We start from the raw sequence: 26,459 nt of genomic DNA, 5'->3' as shown, positions 1-26,459 counted from the left end.
CCGGGCTCAGAAAAAAAGCCACCAGGGCTTTTCCTGCAGAGGGCTGGACACATAAGGAAGGGAAACAGCAGTCGAGCCTGCTGCAGACCCAGGAGGGAGGAAGGGAAGTCTGCCTTGAATGAAGCTGGAGTTCAGGAAATGTATCAAACCTGGCTATTCCTGTCCCTGGAAGGTCCAGAAACCCCCAGAGTCTGCCTGAGGTTTTACTTGGGACTCCTGAGAGCATGCAACTGGGCTGAGAGTGGCTCTTCACACCCTCAGCATCCAGCCTGCTCTGTAAGGCGGTCATTAGCTGGAGGGGCACAGACGCTCAGAAGAGAGGAAGGCAGTGACTTTGGGGTGGCCAGACTTCAGGTGTGTTTCACCTTCCTCTTTATACTTCAGGACTGCTTGGGTTTTCTCCTACGAGAGGCTTGACTTCTATAGTCAAAAAAAGCAATGACACTATTTCACCTGGTAGTGTGTGCGGATGCACGCGTGGGGACAAGGGAGAGACCGCCACACGGCAACATAACTGCAAATGGCGAGTAACGCCAGGTGTCACGCGTGAATAGCTCAGGCTGACCAGTAAATCGGTGCTAGGTAAAGAAAGGGCCCCACGTGGTGTCCCCATTTTCGTTCCCAAGCCCACCACAGGGGGCGGCCCTTCCCAATGCCATGGCCCGATAGCACCAGGTGGGAATGGGTCCTGGGGTTTAAAACCGCAGGCAGGTGAGCTCCTGCACCTCCGCTGGCTTGCTTACATCGTCCAAGTCTTCTTCGGGCGTGGCTGGGGTCCTGTCTGTCCTGTCTGTGTTGTAGGATGTTTCCGACAATGTTTCTGAGTCCACAGATTCCTCGTCAAATCCAAAAAATGTCTCCACAACATGCTTCTGTAAAAGGCAATTTGCATGGCATTAGCAACAGACTAGTGAACACCAGAGCCCCCAGCCCTCAGCAGACCTGTGCTCAAAGGCAATTTTCACTTCACTATTCAATATAGAAAACTGGGAACATTTCCGAAATCAGTAGGCACAGCCCAAGGGATCCTCACGGATCCGTCACTCTGATTCGAGGTAATTCAATGCTCTGCATTCCAGTCTTCAGGCCCACCACTAGTCCCACTCCAAACACCACAGAATATGGAGCTTCATTCATTCATTCATTCACCCATTCATTCAGCAAACACTGGCCGCGCACCTTCTGTGGGCCAGACACTGGGCAAAGCCTGGGGGTACAAGAGAATAGAAATCAGGCATGGTTCTTGCCCCAGGAGCTGAGTCAACAATGTGGATGTCTTAGCAACACTGTTTTTTTTCTCCCCAAATAACCCCTGAGAAAAATCTGTATTGATTTTTATAGTCAATGAATGCTTTCCAGGTTGTGAAGGAGGAATCATGGCTAAAGCCCAGGGCCCCGCCCCAGGCCCTCGCTGCTCTTCCAGGACGTGGCTGGCCCTCCCCAGCCAGGAGGGAGCAGGGCACGCCACGTGCTAAGGGCTCCCCAGGCCCTGCGTGTTTAAGCCCATACGTGCCTGCAGTCTCATCTCTGCAAACTTGAGAGAACATGGCTGGTACCACAATTAATAACACGATTAGGAAATAATTAAGACATAAGGCAGGAAAGGAGATAGAAGCGACGTCTTTGACACCTTACACAGTCAGGGTTTCTGAAGGGGCGTCAGGGGAGGGCCACCACTGTGTGCCGCCCGGGCGTTCTTGCGTTTGGCATCTTTCTGTGTGCTGCTTCCCCTACACTCCCTTCCTGGGTGCTGACACGTGCAGGGCACGCCTCTCCCTGAATCCCACACTCCCACATCAGCTGGGTCCTCATGGCTCTGCAGGCTCCACGGGCGCCAACGCAGCGCCCCCAAACCCGTGCCTCCCACAGTCTGACCTACGCTCAGCTGCAGCTCCAGTCTGTCAGGTGCTCAGGCCCCAAACCCAGGCGGCCTCCATGCCCTTCGCGCTCTCCCATGCCTGTCCCCTCCAGGACAAATCCTGACAGCTCCACCTTTAGCCTAGAATCCAGCCCTCTCATGGGCTTGGTCCAAGCCGCTCTCACCTCTCACCAGAATAACGAAAACCCCTCTCACTGGTCTGCCTGCTCCTGCCTTGACCCTCAACCTGGTGGCCACAGAGATTAACACAAAAGGTACGTCATGTTGCTCCTGTGCTCAAGCCCCTGATGGCTCCCCGTGCCCAAGGGACAGCCAACACCTGTGTAGGCTCCACGCGGTCCAAGAGTACCTGCAGAATCTGCTCCCACCCCTCTGGCCTCCCCAGCCCCTCTTCCTCTGCACGTGCTACACCTCATGCACACCTACCACAGGGCCTTTGCACTGCCTAGATGCTCTTACCCAGAATCCACACAGCCCTCTCCCTCACTCCCTCCAGTCTTTGCATGAATATGACCATGTGAAACAAGGCTTCCCTGACCACCCTGCCCATGCCCCACCCCTCAAGCCTCCCTCCCACGTGTTCTCCTCCACAGCATTTCCCCCACCTGACAGAGGCACACGTTGCTATTACATTACTGCTGGTCTTCCCCGCTTCCCCTCTAGAATGGAATCTCCACAAAGGCAGGGGTTGGGCCCTTGTGCTCCCACTGTGGCACAGGCCCAGCACACAACGTTGGCTGTTATGTGAGTGCTCACAAACACGACCTTGTCAATGAACAGGAAGCCAAGCGGGCTCATATATCCATAAATCGTTTCAGCTTTGGATGGCATCCTTTCCATTCGTTCCTGCAGCCAGCATCAGTTGGGTACCACCTGGTCACACTTCCCAGGTAAATGTAACAGGCAGGAATGTGAGGAATTGATTTCAAATGGCATTACTCCCTGGCAGAGATTGGGGACAATTATACATGCAAATATCCCCTCCATACACCTGACTTCAGGTGTCACAGACTCCCAATAGTCCCTAGAGAGCAGAGATGGTGATGTCCCTCATAGTTGAGACGCATCGGCAGCACCTGGCGCTCTTCTGCACACACGGTTCACCCCCGAGCTCCAGCTCCCATGTGTCTCTGGGCAGCCACTCAGCTCACCTTATTTCTTGTAAACACCGCTAAACGCCAGGCCTCTGGGACAGGCCTGTGTTTGCTGCTGTGCCTGCCGGCAGCCATGATACAGGGAGGGCCCTGCCCCGAGCACCAAGGGGGCCCTGAGGCATCAGGTCACACACGTGCCCAACAGTCAGGACACATTCCTGGGCGTGACCATCCACTGTCAGCGTCAGGACTGTCCTGGGGGCTGAAGACTCAGTGTCCAATACCTAGGATGACCGACCCACTGTCCGAAATCTTGCAGGACTGCTGGCCGAGCACTCGCGGGGCCCTCACACAGGGCTGTCCCGCTGTGCTGGGACCGTGTTTGGAGCAGAGCTCCTCTGGAACAGCCCGACTCCAGACCCAGCTGAAGCCCCTGAAGTAAAACATGCCCCCGGGACCAAGCCCCCAAAGAACCCTGCTGCACTGAGGAAACAGCAAGCCACTCTCAGGATGGAAATCAGATGCACAGGACAGTCCAATCATAGCCCTACAGTGACGGAGAAGAGCCCACAGCTGTAGAAAACGTCTGCAGCAGCAAGGAGGTGCCTGGGATCCGGCCCCCAGGCTTTTATAATGTACGGGTCAGGTTAGTGAGTTTCCTTTACGGGTTAGTCTGCTTAAGTGATCACACTACGTGGGAAGCCTAAATAGACTGTTTCTACTTATGCCTCTCTCAATAAAAAAGTAGAAAAGGATACTTTAAAATGAAAACACGGTGGCTGCCTTCTTCGAAGACAATGCAACTGCTTCATACCACATTTTCCAAATATACTGGAAATAATTCAACCCTGCTTAGCAAGGGATGAGAGGAGAACCGCCTAGAAAACATCATTTCCTCTCATGCTTGGCACATATAGGGGCTTTAAAAAAAAGGTCAAGCATGAAAGGAACTGTCCAGTTTTCTGTGCCTCAATAATTCTAAGATTCTGTGGCCACTTGCTAACAAAAGACACTTCAGGAGCATAACTTTCTCCAAAATTTCCTTATAACCAAAGTCTCACCTCACTGATTCCTTTTTGCAAACAAATCCAGATTTACAATTCAGTTTTGGCAAAAATGAATGATGAGCGACACATCTTCTCATCTGCACTTTGCCTACATGGAGGTGCTCTTTCCTAGCAGGTCAGATGTACAAAAAGGAAGAGGAGATGCCCCAAAATGTCCCTCAGCTGGATCCAGTCCTTCTTAGCCTCCTCTCTTCTCGCTCTGAATCATTCCCAGCAGAACTGCCCGTCACATGCAGGGGCATCTGGGCACAGCTGGGGACTGTCACAGAGCCTCAGAAAAGCCCCCCCAGAGCCAGCTGCTTACCTTCATGCTTATACGTCATCTCTTGGCAGCCAGAGAAGTAAAGGCACACCAGGGCGCAGAGGCAGAGGAAGAAGGAGAAGTACAACACAAACAGCACATACTCCATCGTGCGAGGTGGCCGCAGGTACTAGCCAGCGTGTGTGGGCTTAGCCCAAAGCTACATTGTCTGCATCAATTTCCAGACCTTCTCCAGTCCTAGGAAAAAGCACCAATTCTCCCCCCAAGTGGTCTCTTTTCCTCTACCACACTGCCTCACTGTCCCCAAGGCTTCCTGCGGACAGGAAGGCTCCAGGGCACCTTCAGTGCACGGGATGCCAGCTCAGGCAGATCCCCGATGCTGGCTGTGGGCTGGGAGGAGCCAGTTTCCTGGGCTGGGCTGGGCTGGGCTGCCTCCGTCCCAGAGGACAGCTTCTGAGCCAGTCTATTCTCTGGGGACCTTCCACCAGGCCCCCAACCTCCCTGAGCCTGTTGTTGGCTCCACCACACCGGCAGGCCCTGGGTCCCTGGACACTCGCAGGCCCCAGGAGCAGTGCTGGCAACAGTGCCGTGGCAGGAGCCTCCGTCAGGAGCAGAGCCAGGACCGAGGAGCGCCTCGCGCTCATGTGCTCGGGAGAGTCCCCGCTGCTCCCTGCCATGCCTTGTGCACCCTGGAGTTGCCAAATTGGCTGGTTTCTTTGCAATCATTTCATCAGCATTTGTTTTACCATTTTTACAGACTGAGACAAACCATCATTCAAGGGAAAATCTGTGACTTTTGAACTGGATCACAGTCTTCAGGTTGCCCTGCCCAAACTCTATGAGAATCTGTGTTTCTTAGAGAAGTATTACAAGGCATAATATCAAAAGCAAAAACCCTCATATTGGAAAAAATGGACAGATTTTACCATAAAAAAGTAAAATTTCTGTACTTTGATGAATACCAAAGCAACTTCAAAAGGCAATGGACAATTCATAAAAGAAATATATACAGCCAAATTCATATCTACATTTCAACTTCAACCACGCATGATGCTCTGTTCCTTTTAAAGGTGAGCTGTGCAACTGCATATGCTGTCCCAGTTAGTGTTGACCAACCCTCCAAGTCACATCTGCAAAAGAGGCGCCGTGCAGCCAGGGTTGGGAACAGTCCAGGGATGGGCCTGTGCCCAAGGTGAGCCAAGGAACACCAGCCTGGGGACTTCTGCTAAAACCACAAAAAGGAGAGACTCATTCTTCCCACAGAGATGCTGGGCAAGTGTAATGCAAGCCTGACACTGCCAGAGCCATTTGGGTCCCCACCTGGGGGGTGCCTACTTGAGAAAGAAGGCCACCCACTGGGGTGCAGGGCTGAGAGACAGAGAGAGGTGTGGTCTTGACAATAGCATGTGAGCATCTGGATCCAGCCGTGCCTGAAGCCAACACCCTAAACATTTCAGCTCTATAAATTCCTTTCCTTGCTTAAGTGACTTTGAGTTTTTGACACTAGGAACAGAAAAAATTTCATCGGTCATCTACAAACTGTTGCATTCTGGGACAAGTATAAATGCTGATTTCTACACCTGGATCCTCAAAAGAAACCTGGCAAGTGCTGGCAGGTACAACAACTGCCTGGGCCTCAGGGATTCTTGGCTTTGCAAAAACCACAAGGGATGTCCAGTCCAGCTGGCACCTGGACCTACTCAGACTCCCACCTCCACCCAGAGGCTCTGTGCCCTGTCGCCTGACACCCTGCTGTGACTGAGGCAGACAGTCCACAGACAATGCCTGAGGGCTGGGGGCAGGCAGGGCTGAAGGTGGCACTTCCTCAGCCTTCACCACGGAGCCCACTGTGAACACAGGGCAGCCTCAGGCCCTGAGCCAGTTCAGATGAGGCAAGATGTCTCATGACAATGACCTTTGGTTTTTCCCAGCACGTGACCCAAAAAGCCAGACTGGAGACCCCATGTGTCAGCCACAAATGCCGGCTCCAGCCCTGCTCCCGGCCGCCGGGAGGCTGTGCGGCCCCCAACCCACTCCCTGCAGATCGCCTCACTCGCCCGTTCAGCCACGGCATCCTCTGAGCTCCTCCCCGAGCTGAGCCCCGCGGAGGCAGACGTAGAAAGGGGCAGAGCAAGGGGCTGCACCCTGTGCCAAGACAGAGAAGCACGAGGGCTGAGGAAGCCCCGAGCAGGAGTGACTGACCCAGTCAAGAGGTGCCACAGGCCTGGATGAAACGGCGACAACTACGCCCAGTCCCGGCGGAGCCGGGGGCAGTGAGCAGAGGAGGTGAGGCAGCGTGGCCAGGCCGAGACCTGCAGCCGGGCGCGCAGGAGGCCATGAGGCAGCAGCCGCAGCACTGCTCCCACGCCTTGCGGCCGGGCCAAGGAGCCCCGTGAAGTGTTTATAGGAAGAAGGCAGCAGGGTCAGACTGTGCCTCAAAAAGGCCATTCGCACAGCTTTGGAGGGGAGGGAAGGTGCTGGAAGCACAGGAGCAGCCAGGGAGCTATTCCACCAACCCAGGAGCAGGGATGAGGACTTGACCCCAGGCAGTGGAGAGCCCTGAGAAAGCCAGTGGGCTGGAGGGGCAGGGCTGCACTCCAGAGCCTCTGCCATGCACCCCTCCCACAGGGCCTGGAGTCCCTTGCTGAGACCAGGCAGGAGGCCAGGAACCTGCAGACCCGGCAGCTCCTCCCAGAGGACTGAGGCTCACTGCTCTGCCCACTCCTGACACCAGGAATAAATCATCCAGAACCGCCACAACTTCCTGTCTATTCCAAAGTCTTCAGATGTGGTCTGGATGGCCTCATGGTCTTTGCTACTCTGGACAAGGTGCCCGCAGTGACCCCTGCAGCCAGGTCAGGCTCCTGAGCAATGCTCCCACCTGCGCCAGCCACCTGCGCCAACCACAGCTTCCTCATGTTGCCCGGCAACCAGCAGCGCTTCCCAGGTACAGGAACTGCACAGTCTCTGTGAAGTGCTGCTGCTGCCACTGAGCTGCTTAGATGTGGCCCAGGACACAACCCCTGCGTCCCCATAACTGTCCCAGTGTCCTAGCTCCAGGGCCTGAATCTTCTCAGGAGCCCTTTACCACAGGCCCCCCCACTTAGCTGGATCCACCACAAGTTCTCAGCCTCGGCCGAGAGTCCCAGTCGCACCTTCAACCAAGGCACGTGAGCAAACCGCACTAATTGCTAGCCATCGTTCGTGGGCTCAGAACTCTACTGCGATACAACTTCTGTGCAAGCCTCAATGTCCTACGACACAGCTCACCACCACGGCGGGGGCTCCTGCTGGAGTTAGCCCTGACACCAGACCTCCTGCAGAGCAGGCCACCACTCAGCCCTCCAGGACAGGGCCCTCCCTGGGGGCTGCTGTGAGCCCATGCCGACCCAGCAGGATGCCTGCAGAAAGAGACTGTCAACAGTAGTTATCTCTGGAGGGCGTCCCATAGGGGCTCCTGGGCAGGCCCAGTGAGACCCAGCCGACACTGATCCCTGCCCTGCCCTGCGCTAGCTTCACCCGCCACCCCCCGGGAGGGTGTGGAACTGCAGGCATTCTCCTTCAGGGAGTCCAGAGAGGTTTGCTAGGGCCCTTCTGAGAGTCAAGAGCCAGAGAACAGGGACCAGCCTGTCAGGCTTCTGGAAAATTCTGGAACCCTCAATGCATTCACCACAATATTCTATCAAGCAAAGCCCTGGGCAAAGTGGCAAAGCACTTGGATGCATAGGGGCAGAGAGTGATGGAAGCGTTTAAGGTGGAAAAGAAACGACAGTTGTCCCCTGGTATCCCTGAGGGGTTGCTTCCAAGACCCCTGCACCAAATACTGGAGCCTCTTATATAAAATGGTGTGGTGTCTGCATGTGACCTACACACATCTTCCTGTGTGCTTCAATCTCTAGATCACTTATAACACTGTACCTAACACAATGCAAATCCATGCAAATATAGTCATGTGCCAAATAATGACGTTTTAGTCAACAACAGACCCTACATACAACAGTAGTCCTGTAAGATCAAAACATTGCATTTTACTGTACTTTTCTATGTCTAGATAGATGTAGGCACACAAATACTTCCCCCGTGTCACAATCGCCCGGGGTATTGAGAACAGCGACGTGCTGTCCAGGTTCACAGCCCATGAGCAACAGGCCAGACCACATGGCCTGGGTGCGTGGTGGGTTGGACCGTCTGGGTTTGTGTGCGTGTGGTGTTTGCACAAGGACGACATCGACTCACAACGCATTCTCAGAACTTTTTCCTGTCTTGGAGCGATGTGTGACTATGGCTATTATACTGTGTTATTTACGTAACAATGAAAAGGAAAAAAGTCTGTGCTTGTTCAGTGCAGACCCGGCCATCCATTTTTTCCAAATATTTTTGATGTGCAGTTGAGTGAGTCCACAGATGCGGGACCGCCGGGTGCAGAGGGCCGAGTCTATGGAGTGCCTGTGGCTGATGGCCTGTGGCAGAGACAAAGAGAAGCCACACAGGCGTGGCAGGCGGCCCTGGGGCATTAGAGAATGTGCGCAGGGCCCTGACAGATCCACAACCCATCCCATCAGCCCTGTGTGGCCGACGCCGGGATAGAGCAGGTGCACGGGTGGGAGACTGGTCTACACTGAACCCTGAGGAAAAGAAAAGATGCTGGTGGGTCCAGGAAACAGCGAGTGGGAAAGACCCTCAGCCAGCTCAGGGAAATTCCGGTGCAGATCCCCAAATTAGCCTTCCAGTGGCATGGAACTATTCTCATTAAAGTGGTCCCACATTCCCATTCTTCAGGGACAGTCCAGTGTCATGCAAATGTGTTTTTCAGTAAAGACAATTCACCTTTTCAGCCAACAACCAATGAGGGACACACACTCTGCACGGGCCAGGCAGTGAACAGGACACGGGGCAGGACAGACGGCCCTAGCCACACCTGCCACAGCGGTGAGTATAGCAAACCACAACTCAGTGCAGCTCTTGTAAAGTTCTCCTCCCACAAGCACATTCGGAAATGATAAAAAAGGGAAAGAAACCTTTTTAAATTATAGGCATTCTGATATAAGTTTGAAAAATAAAGTCATGGCTCACCAAAGGGCTTCCGGAAAACCCCATGTGGAGCCCTCATGGAGTGCATAAAAGACCTCCAGGAGGCAGCTTGCGGGCCAAATGTCGCTCACAGATATATTTTCTTTGGTTCCCAGATAAATACTTTACATGTTGAGTATCCCTTATCTGAAATGCTAAGGGACTAGAAGTGCTTCAGATTTTGGATATTTTCAGATTTGGGAATATTTGCATACACTTACTGAGATGTCTTAGGGATGGTACCCAAGTCTAAACACAAAACTCATTTATGTTTCGTATACACCTTATGCACATAGCATGAAGGTTATTTTATACAATATCTTTAATAATTTTGTGCTCGAAACAACGTTTTGACTGCATTTTTATTGTGATATGTCACATGAGGTCAGGTGTGGAATTTCCCACCCATGGTGTCATGGGTGGGAAATTGGGTAAGTGCTCAAAAAATTTTGGATTTGGAAGCATTTTGAATTTCAATTTTTGGATTAAGAATATTTAACCTGTATTTGGACCACAATACCATAGACATTTGCTCCAATATTTAAAATCCTTAGATTTTACATAAAGTCTGGTGTTACAGATTGAATTGTCTCCCCAAAAAAGATATATTGAAATCCTAATCCTGGTACCTCAGAATGTGGCCTTATTTGGAAACAGGGTCATTGGAGATGTAGTTAGTTAAATTATCATGAGGTCATACTGCAGGGCAGACTCCTAACCCACATGACTGGTGCCCTTATAAGAAGACAGCCGTGTGAAGGCGTGGAGACACACAGGCAGAATGCCATGCAACGGTGAAGCCAGAGACTAGAGTGACACAGCTTGTAGGCCAAGGACACCACAGATTACTGGGAACCACTATAAGCTAGGAGGGGCAAGGAAGGGTTCCCCACTGGCTTTTGAGGGAGGGAGCAAGCAGGGCCCGACTGACACCTTGATTTCAGACTTCTGGCATCTAGAACTATAAGACAATAAATTTCCACTTTTCTAAGCCACCCATTTTGTAGTGCTTTGTTAGGGCAGCCCTAAGAAACTAATACATAGGATCAACACTTCGCTTTAAAGACTGGAATATCTGACACCACCTGACCTATCTCTTTATAGCAACCAGGATTCAGGGCCCAGTTTGCCACAGTCCCTACCACTCCCTACTGTCACCCTGACACCAAGGCTGTATGTCCTTCCCCACTCACCATCAATATACACAACTGTTTTCCAAATAGACAAGAAATACTTCTCCATATTGGCAAAAAATAAATCAGTGGGAAACTTGGTTCAATAAAAAGGTGAGGAGGCCCATGTCTTTGTGGAAGTAAAAAATAGGTTTACAGGTTTAAATGCAAACTGTGTCATTTTTTGTGCCTGCTCTGCTTTGCTCTTTTCCACCCCAGCTTGGTCCCGGTGGGCATCTGCGTTTCACAGCCCTGCTCTCTGTCCTCCCTGCCAGGGCTTTTGGACACTATCGCTAAGAGATGGGCAAAGCTATATTGTCCAAAAAGTACTCAGTTCTGCATGATTAAAAAAATAAACCATAATACTCCTGCATTTTTTTCAGAACAGGATGTTAGATGATATAAACCAAGTCTGAGTGTCCTTTAAATCCTTCAAAAACTCTAAGTATGTATGTTTTTAATTTTGGGTTACTATATCATGAGGCCTAAATACAGAATCCATCAGTAAGTTTTGCATGAATAAATTACAATAAACAGATCACATTAATGCCCTAATTTATGTTGCTTTGAGAGATGGTGGTGGCAGGTTTCTCATCATCAAACATGAGGAGCTGTGTGTCTCTGCTTGCAGGCCCCTCTGCAAGGCCCTTCCCGGGACTGCCCTGCCCCACAGATCTGGGACCGCTGCAGAGCAGGGCAGCTGCACCATCGCAGGCTCACCTTGGGCGGCTTCAGACTTTTCCCTCGATACCTTTTGGAGCAGCGCAATAGCCGTTCTTTCTCCTAGAAGGAAACACAACTGTTGGCATTTCCAGCCAGCCTCGTGCCACACCACCCAGCATGACTGGCTCTCAAAGGGAGCAGCTCACGACACGGCTGTGACTACTCGTCTACCCCAGGCAAGGGCTGGTCCAGGCTTCAAGCATCCAAGTGGTGGCTGCTTCTCAGCAATGAGAGCTACAGAGCCATATCATCTACTCAGGCCTAGGGGCCTTCCAGAAAAAGTGCCAAGAACTGCCAGGCCTGTAAAACTCAAGCCTATCTTCTTTTGGGGCTGGAAGCTGTAAGAAGCACTAAGCAGAGCTGACTGAACATCTGCTCTGCTAGCCTTGGAGGCTCTTCCTGTGACAACCTCAGAGGATGAGAACACCTGTAGCTTTGGACGCAGATGGAGCTGGGGCCAGAGCCCCTGGGCTTCCTGCTAGCCAGGTCACTCCTCTGTCTTTCTGATGATTGGTTTGTTCCTTTGCTACACGGGCTAGAACCTGCCCAGCAGTTGCCCCAAGAAAGAAACGAGAGACTGCAGATGCCTGGTAGCTACTGTCAGCAGAAAGAGCACCTGCAGCACAGGGTCAGGAGCAGCAGCATTTTGCTCCACAAACCTGGGAATTTTCCTCTTTCTAATCATGCTTCCTTTTCATTTTGGCAGAGAGGAACATGGTGCTCAGCTACAGCCTATGGTCCGCCCTTCCTGATCTTGGCCGACGCTGTTCTTATTTTCCCTGTCCTTGACTTGGTTTTATGCTATCCCTGATTCCTCTTTTGACTTTATTGACATTTTATTGAATATGTTTTTTCATCCTAAGCTGCACTGCATCTTTTGTGTAATGAAGCACAGATGCATGCATGGATGGGTGGACGGAAGGGTAGAAGGACGAATGGATAGGAGGGTGGAAGGAAGGGAGGGAGGGGGTTTACAGAGGGAGAGAGAGGCAGAGGCAGACAGAGTGAAAGGGAGAGAGAGACAGAGGCAGGCAGAGTGAACATGACAATTATAATCAAAGCCTTTTCTAGAATTTTGATCTCTGGCTTTTCTACTCTTCAAAGACCCATGCATGGAACCATCACGCAACCTGTTGGGCAAGTAGAAGACCCAACTAAAGCTCACTGCAGGTGTTCCCAGACTGGTGCCTAAGCTCCTTTCACAGAGCTGCAGAATTCTCCAGATACGACTACCCGCCCACTTAAGGCATGCTCATCCCCACCTTAACTGGTACACACCCCACATACGTGTCCAGGAAACACTCACGGCCTTAGCTAGCCCTTCAAGTTCTAATCCAGTTACAAGGTTCAGAGTTGCAGGCTCAAGCTCACAGGCTGTAACTGCCGAACTAGAGAAGAATCAAAGCTTTCTCAGGGACAGATCCTGCCTGCTCTGTAAGGGCCAGCAGACTCGTTCTGAAAACTGAGGCTGCTGCTTAACCATCACATACCACGGAGAAGATTTGAGAAAAAGAGTAGCTATGGAAACAGTCCCAGTTACCAGTGCTCTCATTGAAAGGAAGTTGAGGCTGCCTTATGGCAGAATGGAGTAGGAATGTGGATGTCAGGGTGACCCAGCCAGTCCCAAAGTCAGCGCTGCCTGGCCCGGGCCCAGTTCGGCAGCGCTGCCCAAGCCCTGACACCTGTTCTGGCACCTATGACGCCCTGCTGGGGCGAGTCGCGCCAGCCGAGCCAGACGTACCAGCGAGAGGTCGTCGATGACGTGCTGCTGCTCTAGCACCTGCAGCCGCAGGAACTCGATCTCCTGCTCGTCCCTCGTCAGGCTCAGGTCGTTCAAGGAGGTGTGCCGCTTCAGAGACGCCTGCGCTGACAGCTTCTCCTTCTGCAGCCGGGAGAGAGCACTGCAGGCTGACCTCCACAACGCTTGCGAGGGACGGCATGCGCTAGGACTCGGTGTGGGTGGAAGGACGATGGCAGGAGGACAGGGCCTCCCACTGGGCCACCAGCCCCAGCGGGAGGAGCGGTCAGGGCTGACTGTGTGCACTGCTGAGAGGAAGGGATGGGCAGGGCCTGGCGGCAGAAGATGACTCTGAAATGAGCCCTGACAGCTGGGAGGGACCAGTGGGGAGGAGAGGACGCCACGGCACACCTGCACCTGCTGCCACACAGAGCAGGCGTGTGCTCTCAGCCCCTCGGTCTTCCCAGCGGTAAAGCGGGGGTTATTAATATACTCTGAACAATGACCCTGGAACATTCTAGAAACCATCAATGACAAGACACCTGCTCTGACCACAAAGACCAATCATCCTCACTGGAGATTAAAAACCCTTTACGCAAAGCGTCCAGAGCAATGAATGTCATTGCTTTCACACACTGAGCGTCCACTGTGAGCTCTGCTTTCTCTGAGGACTTTGTGTGCTGTCCTTTCACCTTGTAGATAATTCTGCAATGTTGATATTTTCATTCCCACTTTATAGATGAAGAAACAGAGAGAACGAGAGATGTATTTAAGGACGCAGCTGCCTCCTCCCAGGCACAGATGCCCACAGGACAGAACATTCTAGAGCAGTGGAGAGGAGAGAGAGGGGGTCTGTGGACCAGCACTGCCCCTGAGGCTTCCTGGGGGATGATGGCAGGTGGGCCTTGGAGCGCATGGACCAGGGGGGTCAGGGCTGGCGACTGTGGGCAGAGACAGAGTGCCAGGAATGGCCTGAGGCCAACAGCTCACCATTTCCACATTTTCCCTCGTGAGGTTCTTGATCTTCTCCTCCATCCTCTGGATGCTCTGCAGCAAATCCTCGTTCTTCTTGTTCATTCGCTTGTTCTTCTCCACCAAGGGCTTCAGCTGGACCTCAGTCTCACGTGAGCGTTTCAGCTGTCATTGGAAAAGGACAAAGAGGGTCAGACAACTTGAAGACCCAAAGGATAGCCAAGGCCATGGAGTCGAGCAGAGAGTCAACCCCAGCCTCCTCAGGACCAGAGGTCCCCTGTGAGGACCACAAACACCGAAAAAGCACTCCCACCAGCTGCCAAGCTCAGCATCTCGCCCAAGCCTCGCAGGGCCAGAGTGAGGTGCAAGGAGGAGGGTGCAGCCTGCAGGGGGGGGCACAGATCAGCCTCAGGCAGCCCTGGGCAGGTGGCCTGCACTGTCTACTGTTCCACTCTCCTTTCCGTCAAGGCATCACCTGGAGGTCACAGATCACACACAGAAAGACCAGTCCAGCTGCCTAGCTCCTCTTGGCTCCCACCTAGCAGCTCAGCAGGCAGCTCCACGCCCCAACAGCACATGAGCCCTGGGCCCCACACAGCGCCAGGCTCAGTGCTGGAAGCACAGAGAGCACTATGGTGTCCGCCAGCCCCGAAAGGACGTGCCCATCTTCTGTGATCAGCCACGTGTCCTTTCCATGCAGTCAGCATCTGGGAACCCCTCTCACACCAGGCCCTGTGCTGGGCACTGGGTCAAGGGACCACGTGACAGGGATGCCCATCCAAACAGATGGGGAAGAGGACCAGGACAGGCCACGGAGGAACAGCGTGGCAGGAGGGAACCATGTGCCCACACTTTCACAGACTCCACACCGTCCAGCGTGACCATCTACTGGGGGTGATGGGGAGAGAAGGGAGGGCGTGGGCTAGCCTGATCTGGTGGGGTAGGTGGCAGAGCTGGGTCACTCGTTCTCCATCCCTAGCTCTGGGGGCTTTGAAGCAGAAGAAGTCTGTGGGCAGGTCTGCCTTCTAGAACAATCTATTGCCTGGACTGATGTGTGGAGGCCAGACCAGCAAGACTGGTGAGAAATCATAGTGGTGGGGGACAAGGAGGAGGAGCCTGGGGACCTGCCTAATTAGAGGTGCCCATGCCTTTTCTTTCTGAGGACAGTGTCCTTGGAGACACATTCATTTTCTAGCTACACGATCATGGGCAAGTTCTTAGCCTCAGTTTCCTCATCTATAAAATGAGAATGATGACAGCTCCGGCCTCCTAGAGCTGTGGTGAGAATTAAATGCATAGTGGTAGTCTTCACAGGGCTACTTTAATGGACAAGAATTAGAAACAACTTACGTATCCATCAGTATTACAACCACCGCCACAGGCCAGCAAATGCTGCCATGAGCCTGAAAGAGCATCAACCTCTCCCCCACATTCTCTCTCATTTCACTCTCACCACGACCCCAGGAGGAGAACCATCCCCAAACCCCATGTCATAGACAAAGAACCAAACCCAAAGAGATGAGGCAATGTGCTCGAAGTCACAAAGAAAGTGCTAGAACCAAGAATCAAACACAAGAGACTGACTCTGGAGTCACCAGGCTGTAAAAGTCAAGGTAAAATATTCTGATAGTATCTGCTGAAATAGAAAATGTACCATGTGACTCCAACATTCTACTAGAAATCTGCCCCACAAAAAATAAATGCTGGGGAGTGCTGTAACTGAATTAAGTGGGAAAAAAGCACATTGTAGAACAATGCAAAGGGGAAAAAACATTTTATAATCATGAGATAAAACAACATGTCTCCTGGTGGATGTGGATATGTTTATATAAGCATTGAAAACATGTAAGAACCACCCAAACTAACAGTAGTTACCTCACGATTTTAAGACTGAGGCCAGGTGCAATGGCTCAAGTCTTATAATCCTAGCATTTTGGGAGGCTGAGGCAGGAGGGTCACCTGAGGCCAGGAGTTTAAGACTGGCCCGGGCAACATAGTAAGACCCTGTCTCTATAAAAAAAACCTTTTTAAAATTAGCCTGGCACAGTGGCACAATATAGTCTTCGCTACTTGGGAGCCTGAGGCAGGAGGATCACTTGAGTCCAAGAGTCCGAGGCTGCAGTGAGCTATGATAGCACCATTGTACTCCAGCCTGGGTGACAGAGCCAGACCCTGTCTCTAAAAAAAAAAAAAGATTGAAGCGCTGGCAAACGTACCAATTTCTACTTTTAACTACTTCAGTGTAGTCTGAACTGTTCTCGGCAGCCTGTGTGTTCCCTAATCCTCGTAGCAAGCTATTTTGCAGCTCATGAGTATTTAAATAAAAAGTGGAGACATAATATTACACATACAGGCTGATAAAGCCATATAAAATATGCCTTTAAAAATACTGGAAGGAAATGAGTTTATTTTGATCCTGTCAAAATTATGAAGAGGTGATACTTATTTATACTTTTCAGTACTCATTTTTTCAAGTATTCTGTAGATATACTTCCCTTAATATAATAAAGATGAAAATAAACATAAAAATTATGAGGTATTTCTCAAGAAGTTTATATGTCAACTACCACTACATAAAAATTATCTACAAAAATTAAATTTTGTTTATCTACAAAATTTAAACATATTCATGAAATTGCTATTTTTATTGGAGATTTCTTTTAAAACCCGAAATCCATGTTCATTGTTTTTAAAATTAGATGTGTATCAAGTTTTATGCAAAAGAAAGTAAACAGATAAGCAAAAATGAAAATTACCCATAATCATGCCATCTGGAAGAACAACTCCCAGCACCCAGGATGATGACAATGTATTTTTGTTCTATAACTGCTTTTATCGTTTAATTTACTGTGAACAAATTTCCATGTCAACTAAATATGGTCTACATCATCAATCTTAAAAACTGCATAAAATTCATTGTATAAGTATTCCACAATTACTCGGACCAATACTTTAATATTCAATAATTGGGTGTTTTGTCTTTGGTGTCTGGCTGCTAATATGAACAGCAATGCAATGAACATCGTTTTCACACTCCTCACTGAAATTCTGTAATTGTTTGCTAAGCATAACAAACTCCATGAAGTCCTGCAGAAACAAAAGGCAGTAACAGGTCTCTTCAATAAGCATGTGCTAGGTTTTTAATCAAAAAGAAACAAGAAAGCAAGCACAGAAAACCAGAGGCCTCTGCATTGCCCTCTGTTTAAGGCATGCTTTGTGACCGCAGGGCCCTGCCTGGCATCCACACCGCATCCTCTGTCCTGGGGGGCTCATTACCAGTTCATTCCTCTCATCTGCCAAGAGGGTATTTCTGTCTTCCAGCTTCCGTATCACTGAATTCAGTTCAGCAATTTTTAGTTGAAATCGCCTTACATCTCGCTCATCCATATGTTGATCCTAAAAAAAAGGCAAGATACAAATGTACTCTGAAGAAGCTGAAATGATGCAAAGCACTCCATAGAGCCTTCTAGAAAATCAGAAAAGTCACATGATGACAAAACAGGTGAGATCTTTATTAAGGGGACCGTTTGCCACACAGCAAGGAGGGGAACACTCCAAGCCCCTCTGCACGTTGGCGGGAAGACTTCATCTTAGAGGCACTGACACTTCAGACCCTTCAGTGGCTCTCTGGGGACCTCGCGTTGAGCTCTGCCCACCCCGCATCTCTTACAAAGACCAACAGAGGCCACTCACGGTACCCAGGACATGTTAACACAATCCTCAAGGACAGGGACACTGGTTTGGTCTTGCTCAACACTGAAATACTGGCACCTAATATGGTGGCCAGCACATACAATTCATAACAGACACTCAAATACCGAATGAATGAATGAATACCTTCTGCTTCAGCCTCCTCTGTGTCTTTATTAAGTACTATGAACTAAAACTAAAATCCTAAGCCCTCTGCTAACTGAATGGACCCCTCTTGGCCTAGAAACATCTTAAAACTGAGTTCCCAGCCATGATGGAAAGAGACAGATAAAGCACAATTACATGCATATGATTTCCCTTCATGAATATCCATGACTACTCCTATAGCTTGTTAAATGTGTACATTTGACTACCCCACTTGGTATAAAACCCTACTCCCTTTTGTGTCTTCTTTGAAGCACATGTGCTTGGCTTCTGGCTAGAGCTCAGCTCCCCAACCTGCTGGAATGGCCACGCAGTGGGCTGCTGCCCTTAATGAGCTATAAAGCTCTCCTTTTCCAGAGTAGAAACCTCGCTAATATAGATGGATAGATAATTATATATCTATATAAATATATATACACATATATTTTAGTTAACAAATGGCAACCATGAAGGGATCCAGGGAGACCCCCAGTCTCCCCAGCATGACTGGAGGTCAGCCTGCCTGCATGAGCCCACTGATAACTCACTTGTCTTCGGACCTCGCTGGGAGAAACTCAGGTAAGCTCCCCTGGATCCAAGATCTCCCACTTTTAAGACAAAGATCTCAGAGACTTTATTTCTCTCTACTCCTTCCCTTCATTCCTCCCCAGTTCCAATTCCCTCCATTCCAGAGCCAGGAGGGCAATGTCGTATGAGCCCGCTGTTCAGGGGGGCTACTCCGGTTTCCCTGGTTCCCTCCATTCTGAACCCCGAGGGAATGTTTCTGTAGGTCTTGGTTTGGGGAGGACCTAGTTAGATTCAGCTGGTCCATAGGGTTTATGAAGACACTCATGCTCCAGCACTTGGGAAGGACACGCTCATAGAGGTAAGCACAATTACAAAAACTTTAATTCTAAGAAATGGTCTCTGATCCACTGTCATCAGAGAAACTAATCACTAACATGCTTAAAAAAATTCTTATATGTTTGAAATCTAACCTAAAAAGACTTAAAGCTTTACCAGCCACAATAAAATCTTGGGCGACCTCTAAGTTATCTGTGTGTTCAATTAAAACAAAGAGGCTATCAAACCTCCTAGAATAATGAAGAAGATGCTATAACTTGTATTTTAAGTTTTCCAGATGGGATTGAGTCTCTCATAGCCTCCCTTAAAGAGGGTGATTTAAAATTAAAAGAGACTCAAAAAAAAAAAAATGCCACATGCAAAATATTTAGAGTCGACTCTTTCCTTTTTTTTCTTACCTCTCCTTCCATCTCTGCTCCTAAACAATTGTTCTTTCTTCTTAACTAGTTTAAAAAAAATTGCTCCAAATGTTGGCCTTTGTTTTTTTTTTTCTTCTGTCTAAAAATTCCTCTATGATATCTGCTCCTGGAATGGGACACAGTTGCCTCATTATCACAGTTTGTTTCTTTTTCTCTCACTCTTTTGTCTATCTCTAACAAACTCTAACCCAAATTTCTCCCAAGGTATCAGTTTGGCTTTTAATATGTAAAACTTTTAGCTTCAAAATAAACTAAAGAGATTAAAAATGTTTGACTCCAATGTATATTTCTTTAACATATTTTAAAATGACCACTGCAAAACTGCCTTTTATGGAAAAAAAAAAAGAATTTAAGAGTTTCTACCTCTAAAAATCTGAAAAATAACATCTGCCATCTATTCTCTCTGAGAACTATTGCCCGCAGGGCTTCGTTTATGTAACAAGATATATGCCTGCTACCTGGTCAAGATGCTCTCTCTCTCTCTTTGCCCCAAAACATGTTTTTCTGCTTTCAAGCCTTAAAGGACATTTAATTTCCTATCTCCTTCCACCTATGTGTGGCACATGAGACTTTTTGTATATAAAGGGTTCAGACATAATAAACAATATGTATTGTTTTACTTGTTCCATTCTCAATGACAAACTTGTATTTTTAGTTTTGAGCCTCTAGATTCTGGTGCCCTTTTGTTTTTAAGTTTTTTATTATTTGTCCACAGTTTGGACTAAATCCTGGTTAATTCTTGACTACGAAAGGAAAATAACCAGTCATAATTTTCTTTATGATGTTTTATTTGACTCCCTAATGGAATAGGTTCCTTTTCCAATTTGATTCCTAATTCTTCTTCTTTAATTATCAAATTATCAATGTTATTTATCTCTCATTTCACTTCTGTGAAAACCAGAGTCCTGGTACCCTGGAAACCAGAGCTGGTTCAATGGAGCCTACAAGCCTTCCCCATCTGAAACCTCACGGCCTGGTTTGTCCTCACTGCCGGCGCCCTGTCACTGCGCAGGCAGACTGCCCCCGCCCGGACACTGGAGGAGGAGGGAGGTACGTGAGACCATAAGGGCGAATTTAAGGAACAGAATGGTCTTAACAAAATACTTGTGTTTACACAACTAATAAGTCTGTACCTAAAACCTAGACTAAAATAACTTGATGCTTACAGATAAGTTACTTTTATAACCATGTTTTTGGCTTTTGGTTTTCAACTATATTGATTCAAAGGTTTAAGGCATTAATGAGTACCTGTCTACTCCTAGTCCTGTCTGGTCTACAACGTTTAATTGGCTGTGAGCTTAATAACCTCCCCTGTGCCTAGACAGATCCAGGGCAAACAGCTTCCGCACTGTCTACGATGGGACAAAATAAAGTTGCCCCAATAAAGTTGGCCACTGCTCCTGCCTCTGGCACATCTTGGCCAGAACAGGGGCTGTGAACTAAAAATAAAATCCTAAGCCCTCTGCTATTTCAATGGACCCCTCTCAGCCAAGGAGATCCCAGAAATATCTTAAAAGTGAGTTCTGAGCCATGATGGGAAGGGAGAGAGAAACACAATTACATGCACATGATTTCCCTTCATGAATATTCATGACTCCTCCTATAGCTTGTTGAATATGTACATTTGACTACCCCTCTCAGCATAAAATCCTTTTCCCTTTTGTCTCTTCTCTGAAGCGTGTGTGTCTGGCTTCTGGCCCAGGCTAGCAGGTTGCTACCCCTGATGAGAAATAAAGCTCTCTTTTTGCCGAAGTATAAACTTCGGTAATATCTTTTTAGTTAAGAGTAACAAGCTATTGCCCCTGCCCTTGCACTCACCTTGGCCCTACTCATCTTGCAGGACTCTGACTTCAAATCCCTTCCTGTCACGAGAGGCGCCCTGTCTGCGCTCCCCCGGGCACCCTGCTCTGACATCTCCATTTCTGCCTCCGCAGAAGCTCAAGGGCACAGGAGGCAGAGGCAGCGGGTTCTGCACCCCTGTGTTCTCAGCGCCAAGCACTGGGCCTGGCACATCGTGACGGTTTGGAAACAGGGAAAGGACAAGAGAGAGGAGAGAGGAGGGGATGGACAGTGGACAGACAGGCGGAAAAGTGGATGCCGGCCAGGTGAGGGGCTGGGAAGAGGAGGAAGGACGGGTGGCTGTGTGCCCCTGCCCTCACCTGTGTGCCCATGAGCTCCGCCATGTCCCCGATCCCAGGCGGCAGCTCCCTCTTGGGGCTGCTGTGGTGCCGCTCGGCCTCCTTGACCTGAACCAGCTGCTCGTCCAAAGCCTCCTTCTGCAGAAGCAGCTTCTGGGTCTGCCCAGCCTGCACGCCAAGTTCCTTCTCCAAGGCCAGAATCACACGGTCTTTCCCTTTGATCTCATCCATCTGAAAAAGAGAAGAAGCCGCCACCAATCACAGGGAAATTCCTCCCTTGCTCCAGGCCTGGGGCCCAGGGAGAGGTCAAAGCAGCTCCCTAGCCCTGTCAGCTGATAAGGGCAAAGCCGGATGCAGAGTAACTGCAGCCGGAGACCCAGGCCTGCTCCCGGGATAGAGTTGGGACATCTGGCCCCTCTGACTCTGGTGTTGAAATCTGATCCCGGCGTTGGAGGTGAGAGGTGCTAGGTCTCCTCAGATCCCTCATGAATGGCTGGGTGCCCTCCCCAGGGAGTGAGTTCTCTGTTAGTTACTGGGAGATCCGATTGTTACGAAGAGCCTGGCACCTCCCGCTCTCGCTCTGGCTCCTTTTCTCAGCATGTGATGCCTTTGCCTTCCACTTTGATGGGCAGTTCCCTGAGGCCCCACCAGGAGCAGATGCCAGCACCATGCTGCTTCTACATGGCAGCCAAATAAACCTCTTTTCCTTACAAACTACCCAGCCTTAGGCATTCCTTTATGGCAACACCAAATGTTGCCGTAAGACTAAGACACCCCCCCCAGGACAGAGGAGAGAGCCACAGGTTCAAGCATCTATATATTCACCCAACACTCACACTGACATTTATCTATGCTCATGTCTCTCTCACCTTAATGAAATGAAATAAAATTCCGACCTTCCACCTGCCCTGGCCTTCCCGCCTGTTCTCTCCCCGCTCAGCATCCTCACAGACTCAGCTGTTCCTCCCCAAGCCCTGTCTCCCCTGGGTCACCCCCCTCTCCTGTCTGGTCACAGCCCCACCCCACCACCCAGACAGCTCCTGCAAGGCTGCCCATGCTCCTGGTCACACACCCACAGGGCTGCTTTCTGTCCCCACCCTCAACTCCTCTCCAGCACCTAATGCTGCCCTTCCCCGCTGCGACTTTCCCCGCTACCTCTCCCTGTCCACGGTGACTTCTTAGTTTCTATCCTCTTTACAGACCGCCATTAAAGCCTGGAGTTTCCAAGGTTTGGGTTTCTTCTCACCCTCCATCCTTTCGCTGGGAAGCCACATCGCCCCATGGCATTACTGCCACCATATGCAACTGAATTCCAAATGTGTGCCCCAGGCCTGGCTTCTCTCTGGGCTCCAAAGTCACAGAACCAACGGGTTGCTTGTCACCTCTCGTTGATCTCCAAGGGAACTCAGACTCTCCACATACACACTAGAACTTAATCCCCAGCTCACTCCCAGCCCAGTCTTGTCTAGCCTTCCCCAGGAATGTCAGAGAAGGGACACACCTGAACACAATGGGCCAGGTGACATCGAGGAAGCAACATCAAGAAAAGTGTACAGAGGAAGCTTCAGCCTCAGGTCATCCACTTGGCCTTTTCTGGATGCCCCAGTAAGGGCACGGCACAGGGTTGAATGGTACCCCCAAGTGCAGGACCTCCCTGGACCTTCAGAATGTGACTTTACCTGGAGCTAGACTCATTGCAGATGCAATTGGTTAAGATAAAGTTGCACTGGAATAGGCTGGGCCCTTATGACTGGTGCCCTTCCAGGAGGAGAAGCAACACAGAGACAGGGGAAAGGCTGCGTAAGATGGGGGCAGGGACTGGAGTGATGCAGCCACGAGCCAGGGACATCAAGGCTCGCCAGCAACCCCGAAGCTGGAAGGGGCAGGGAAAGATCCTCCTCTAGAGCCCTAGGAGGAATGTGGCCATATGCACCCCTTGATATAAATCTTCTGGCCTTCAGAACTGTAAGAGAATGAATTTCTGTCATTTTAAGCCGCAAAATTTGTGGTCATTTGTTAAGGCAGCCATAGGAAACTAAGACGAATGCTCTTCTCAGTCAGCACACTAATGGAGTGTGTTACATTTAAGTTGATTAAAATCTGAAACTCTTCCTAAATCCTGTTGCCCAAATTCAGACACAGATGGCCATGGCAGAGCGTGCTGGTGAAGAGCCTATTCTGGCAGCAGCCAGGAGTGAGGGAACCCCTGCCCTCCCTTGCTGTGTGTGACCTTGGACAGGCTGGGCCACCTCCCTGACACTGAGAAGACTTCAGAGCCAACGCTGCCCAATTGTGAGGGCGCTCACAACCGGGGGGACGATAGCACAGTGCCCAGCACACCGTGAGCATGCCAGCATGACAGCTGCCACCGTCTGTCCCTTCAGCTCCTCATTAACACGAGGCTGTCTTATTCTAAAAGCAGACCACTAAAAACTGATTTTAAAAACTCAGTGAGATTAGAAAAGAAGGGAATTGCTACGCCCAAATTCCAGACTGGGAAGTCTTCCTGCCAAGTGCTTCAGTGTCACAGTTCTGATGTGGAATTTCTGTCACTTGCAATCAAAAGAATTCTAGTTGACACAGTTCAGAAAGAACAACAAACTTGACATGGCTACCACTTCCCTCTTACATGCTAGCCGTGGACCAGGCACGAATTTGTATTGATGCTTAAGAGCTCTCAGAGGCACCTTCTTTGGAAGACAAAAGGACGCTCTCCACCTGCCACCCAGAACACGCTGGGCCCCAGCAGATGCCAGTGCAGTTTCTCTGCAAGCAGCCGCGGGACGCGCCCATTGTGCCCCCTGGTGGTGACCACCGCCACCCGCCTGCTCTGGCCAGGCCCGAGGGCCCACAGCGGTGCAAACTCCAGAAGGCCGGTCACCGCCTCGCTGTCGGGAAGAACCCTAAAGATGCTGAAACCCTTTGCCAACGTAGATGTCGCGCCAGAAGCAATAAGAATGTTTGTGGAAGGAGTTCATGAATGTACACCCCTCAGGCGTGCTTTCGTTCACTCAGCGGGTCCTGAGCCGAGCGCCATCAACAGGTGCTGGGCAACGCGGGGAGTAAAACACATCCGGTTCCCTGCCCTAGGGGCTTCCACACTGGAGGGAGAGGTAGACAATAATGCAATAAATAAGCAAACACTGGAAGAGCTTTGAGAACGATTACTGCTAGGAGGGGGAAAAGCACATTAAACAAGGGAGCCGGCAGTGGCAGCTGGGGGTGTTGCAAGTTAACAGCCTGCTCAGCCAGGGTGGGGGTTCCAGGCTGTCCCCTTCAGCACCCAGCTCTGCCTTCCACCAGTTCCCCAGAAAAAGCAGCACCATGGCAAGCATGGCATCTCTGGGGTCCCACATTCCCACCCTAGAAGAGCAGCGAGTCCCCGTCATCCTGGTTAAGGAGAGCAGAGGCCTTACACTTCAACCACCGTGGAAAAGGTGCCTAGAGAATCTCTCGACAAGCAGAGATGGCATCCACAATGCAGAACACATTCTGGAGCCACACCACCTAGACAGTTCTATTTCCCCAGCCAGAGTCCCGAGGTTCCAGAGGTGAAGAGACTGGCCGAGCTCACACAGCTAATGCCAGGCACACTCAAGATGTGTTGACTTCACGTCTGGCTCCCAGGCTGAGCTCTTAGTGATCCTCGCCCCCAACCCTCTAGCACCCCAATGAAGTGGTGAATCACTGACACTGAGATTTCTGAGCTTCTGGAACTGCTCACCTGAGTGTGCAGGGCATTCCTCAGTCCCCTCCCAGGACATACGTCCCCTCTCCCACATTCTTAGTGCCAGCGTGTGGCTTAGCAGAGCGACGGAACTGAAACTGGTCCGTGTTCCAGGGCAGTCACTGACTTGCTCATGCCACCTGCATCCCGCTGTCCCTAAGAGTAACTGACTTGGGGAAGGACATGTGACCCAATCAGAGCCAATGGCCTGAGGAGGGCCTCTAGGACCCTCCTGCTTTTCCTTAGGAGCTAGGAGCCTCTGGGCTGTATGGTGTAGGGCTGTGGGGTCTGGTCTACAGCCATACCACCCCGATCTCGTCTGCTCTCAGAAGCTAAGCTAAGCAGAGCCAGGCCTGGCTAGTACCTGCATGGTCTGGCACCATGGTGGCATCTCACCATGGTGGTGCTCACGGCGTGAGCACCCGCAGCCTGAGAACAACACAGCACAAGGCAGGGAAGAGCCTGAGAAACCCGGATCCTGGGTGACATCACCAGTGCCCCTGGAGCAGTACCTGCAGCAAACCCTATAACGTCACAGTTACAAGAGCCAACAGACTCTCATGATTTGAGCTGGTTTGAGGTGGAATTTTTGTCACTTGCAACAAAAAAATATCCTAATTGACACAGTTTGGGGAAAAAGAACAAACTTGATGGCAATCACTTCTCTCTTACATGCTAGTGTGAGCTAGGTACAATTTGTACTTAAGAGACACTCTCTCACTCAGTCTTCAAAAGACCCTCAAGGTAGACCCCGTTTATCCCGTGTTACATGCAGACTTGAGGCGTGGTGAGGGCAAAGTGTCCATGCTCTAGTTAGCAGCAGAACAAAGACTCAGACTCAGGCTGGCCTCTCCAAGCCCACACTGGCCCCTCCATCCCATAGAAACACAGTTTGGTCACTTCTTAGCAGTCGGGTGCACCCGGACATGCGTCTCAGTGAAAACCGTCCCTTAGCCAGCTGCCGACAAGCCCACCGATGTGTGAACAATTTGGCCCCCAAACTTCATGTTGACCCAGAAAGTCAGAATGTGACCTTAGAAATAAGGCCTTTGCAGACAAAATGAAGATGTAAATTAGGATGATTAGGGTGGGCCCCAAACCCATTGCCCAGTGTCCTTTAAAGAAGACGGCAAGATACACACGTACTGGGAAGAAAGCCACGTGCAGACAGAGCCTGGAGTGACACAGCCAAAAGCCACGGAAGGCCTGGGACTGCCGGCCACCACCAGAAGCTGGAAGAGGCCAGGAAGGACCCGCCCTGGAGCCTTCAGAGGGAGCACTGAGCTGCTGGGCACCCAGCCTCCAGAAGTGTGACAGAGTGCATTTCCCAGCCCCTGTACAGCCACGTTCCAGCCAAAGAGTGGCGGGTGTATGGGACCTCCTAAACAAAGCATTCTCAGATGAAGACCCCATGCTCTTCTTCCCCTGTCTGCCCACTGCCAACCTGGGACAGAGGTGTGGTGGCTGGAGCTCCATGGGGACAAGGGGCTACATCCAGAG

General features: G+C 50.4%; 2 protein-coding genes across 4 annotated transcripts in view; both read right to left on the bottom strand.

Moving 5' to 3' along the window:
• JAKMIP1 (janus kinase and microtubule interacting protein 1) overlaps positions 1-26,459 on the bottom strand; it is a 145,962-nt gene that overhangs the window by 32,272 nt on the left and 87,231 nt on the right. For all 3 annotated transcript variants that reach the window (XM_012739718.2, XM_012739717.2, XM_075992947.1), the window contains exons 4-9: positions 21,254-21,463; positions 17,254-17,373; positions 13,996-14,142; positions 13,009-13,149; positions 11,265-11,327; positions 744-872 (exon numbers count right to left, since the gene is read on the bottom strand). In XM_012739718.2, coding sequence (XP_012595172.1) covers positions 744-872; positions 11,265-11,327; positions 13,009-13,149; positions 13,996-14,142; positions 17,254-17,373; positions 21,254-21,463 — 810 coding nt within the window. The remainder of the gene's footprint in view (positions 1-743; positions 873-11,264; positions 11,328-13,008; positions 13,150-13,995; positions 14,143-17,253; positions 17,374-21,253; positions 21,464-26,459) is intronic.
• On the bottom strand, positions 2,484-11,256 carry LOC142861076 (uncharacterized). Its single transcript, XM_075992948.1, has one exon. The coding sequence runs from the start codon at positions 4,448-4,450 to the stop codon at positions 4,313-4,315; it is 138 nt and encodes a 45-aa protein (XP_075849063.1). The 5' UTR covers positions 4,451-11,256; the 3' UTR covers positions 2,484-4,312.

The sequence above is a fragment of the Microcebus murinus genome, chromosome 16 (assembly GCF_040939455.1).
Source record: "Microcebus murinus isolate Inina chromosome 16, M.murinus_Inina_mat1.0, whole genome shotgun sequence".
In the NCBI taxonomy this organism is placed as follows: Eukaryota; Metazoa; Chordata; class Mammalia; order Primates; family Cheirogaleidae; genus Microcebus; species Microcebus murinus.
This window is presented reverse-complemented; position numbering and strand designations above follow the sequence as displayed.

Coding starts and splice junctions, on each gene's coding strand:
- LOC142861076 (XM_075992948.1), bottom strand. CDS start 4,450: ATGGAGTATGTGCTGTTTGTGTTGTACTTCTCCTTCTTCCTCTGCCTC.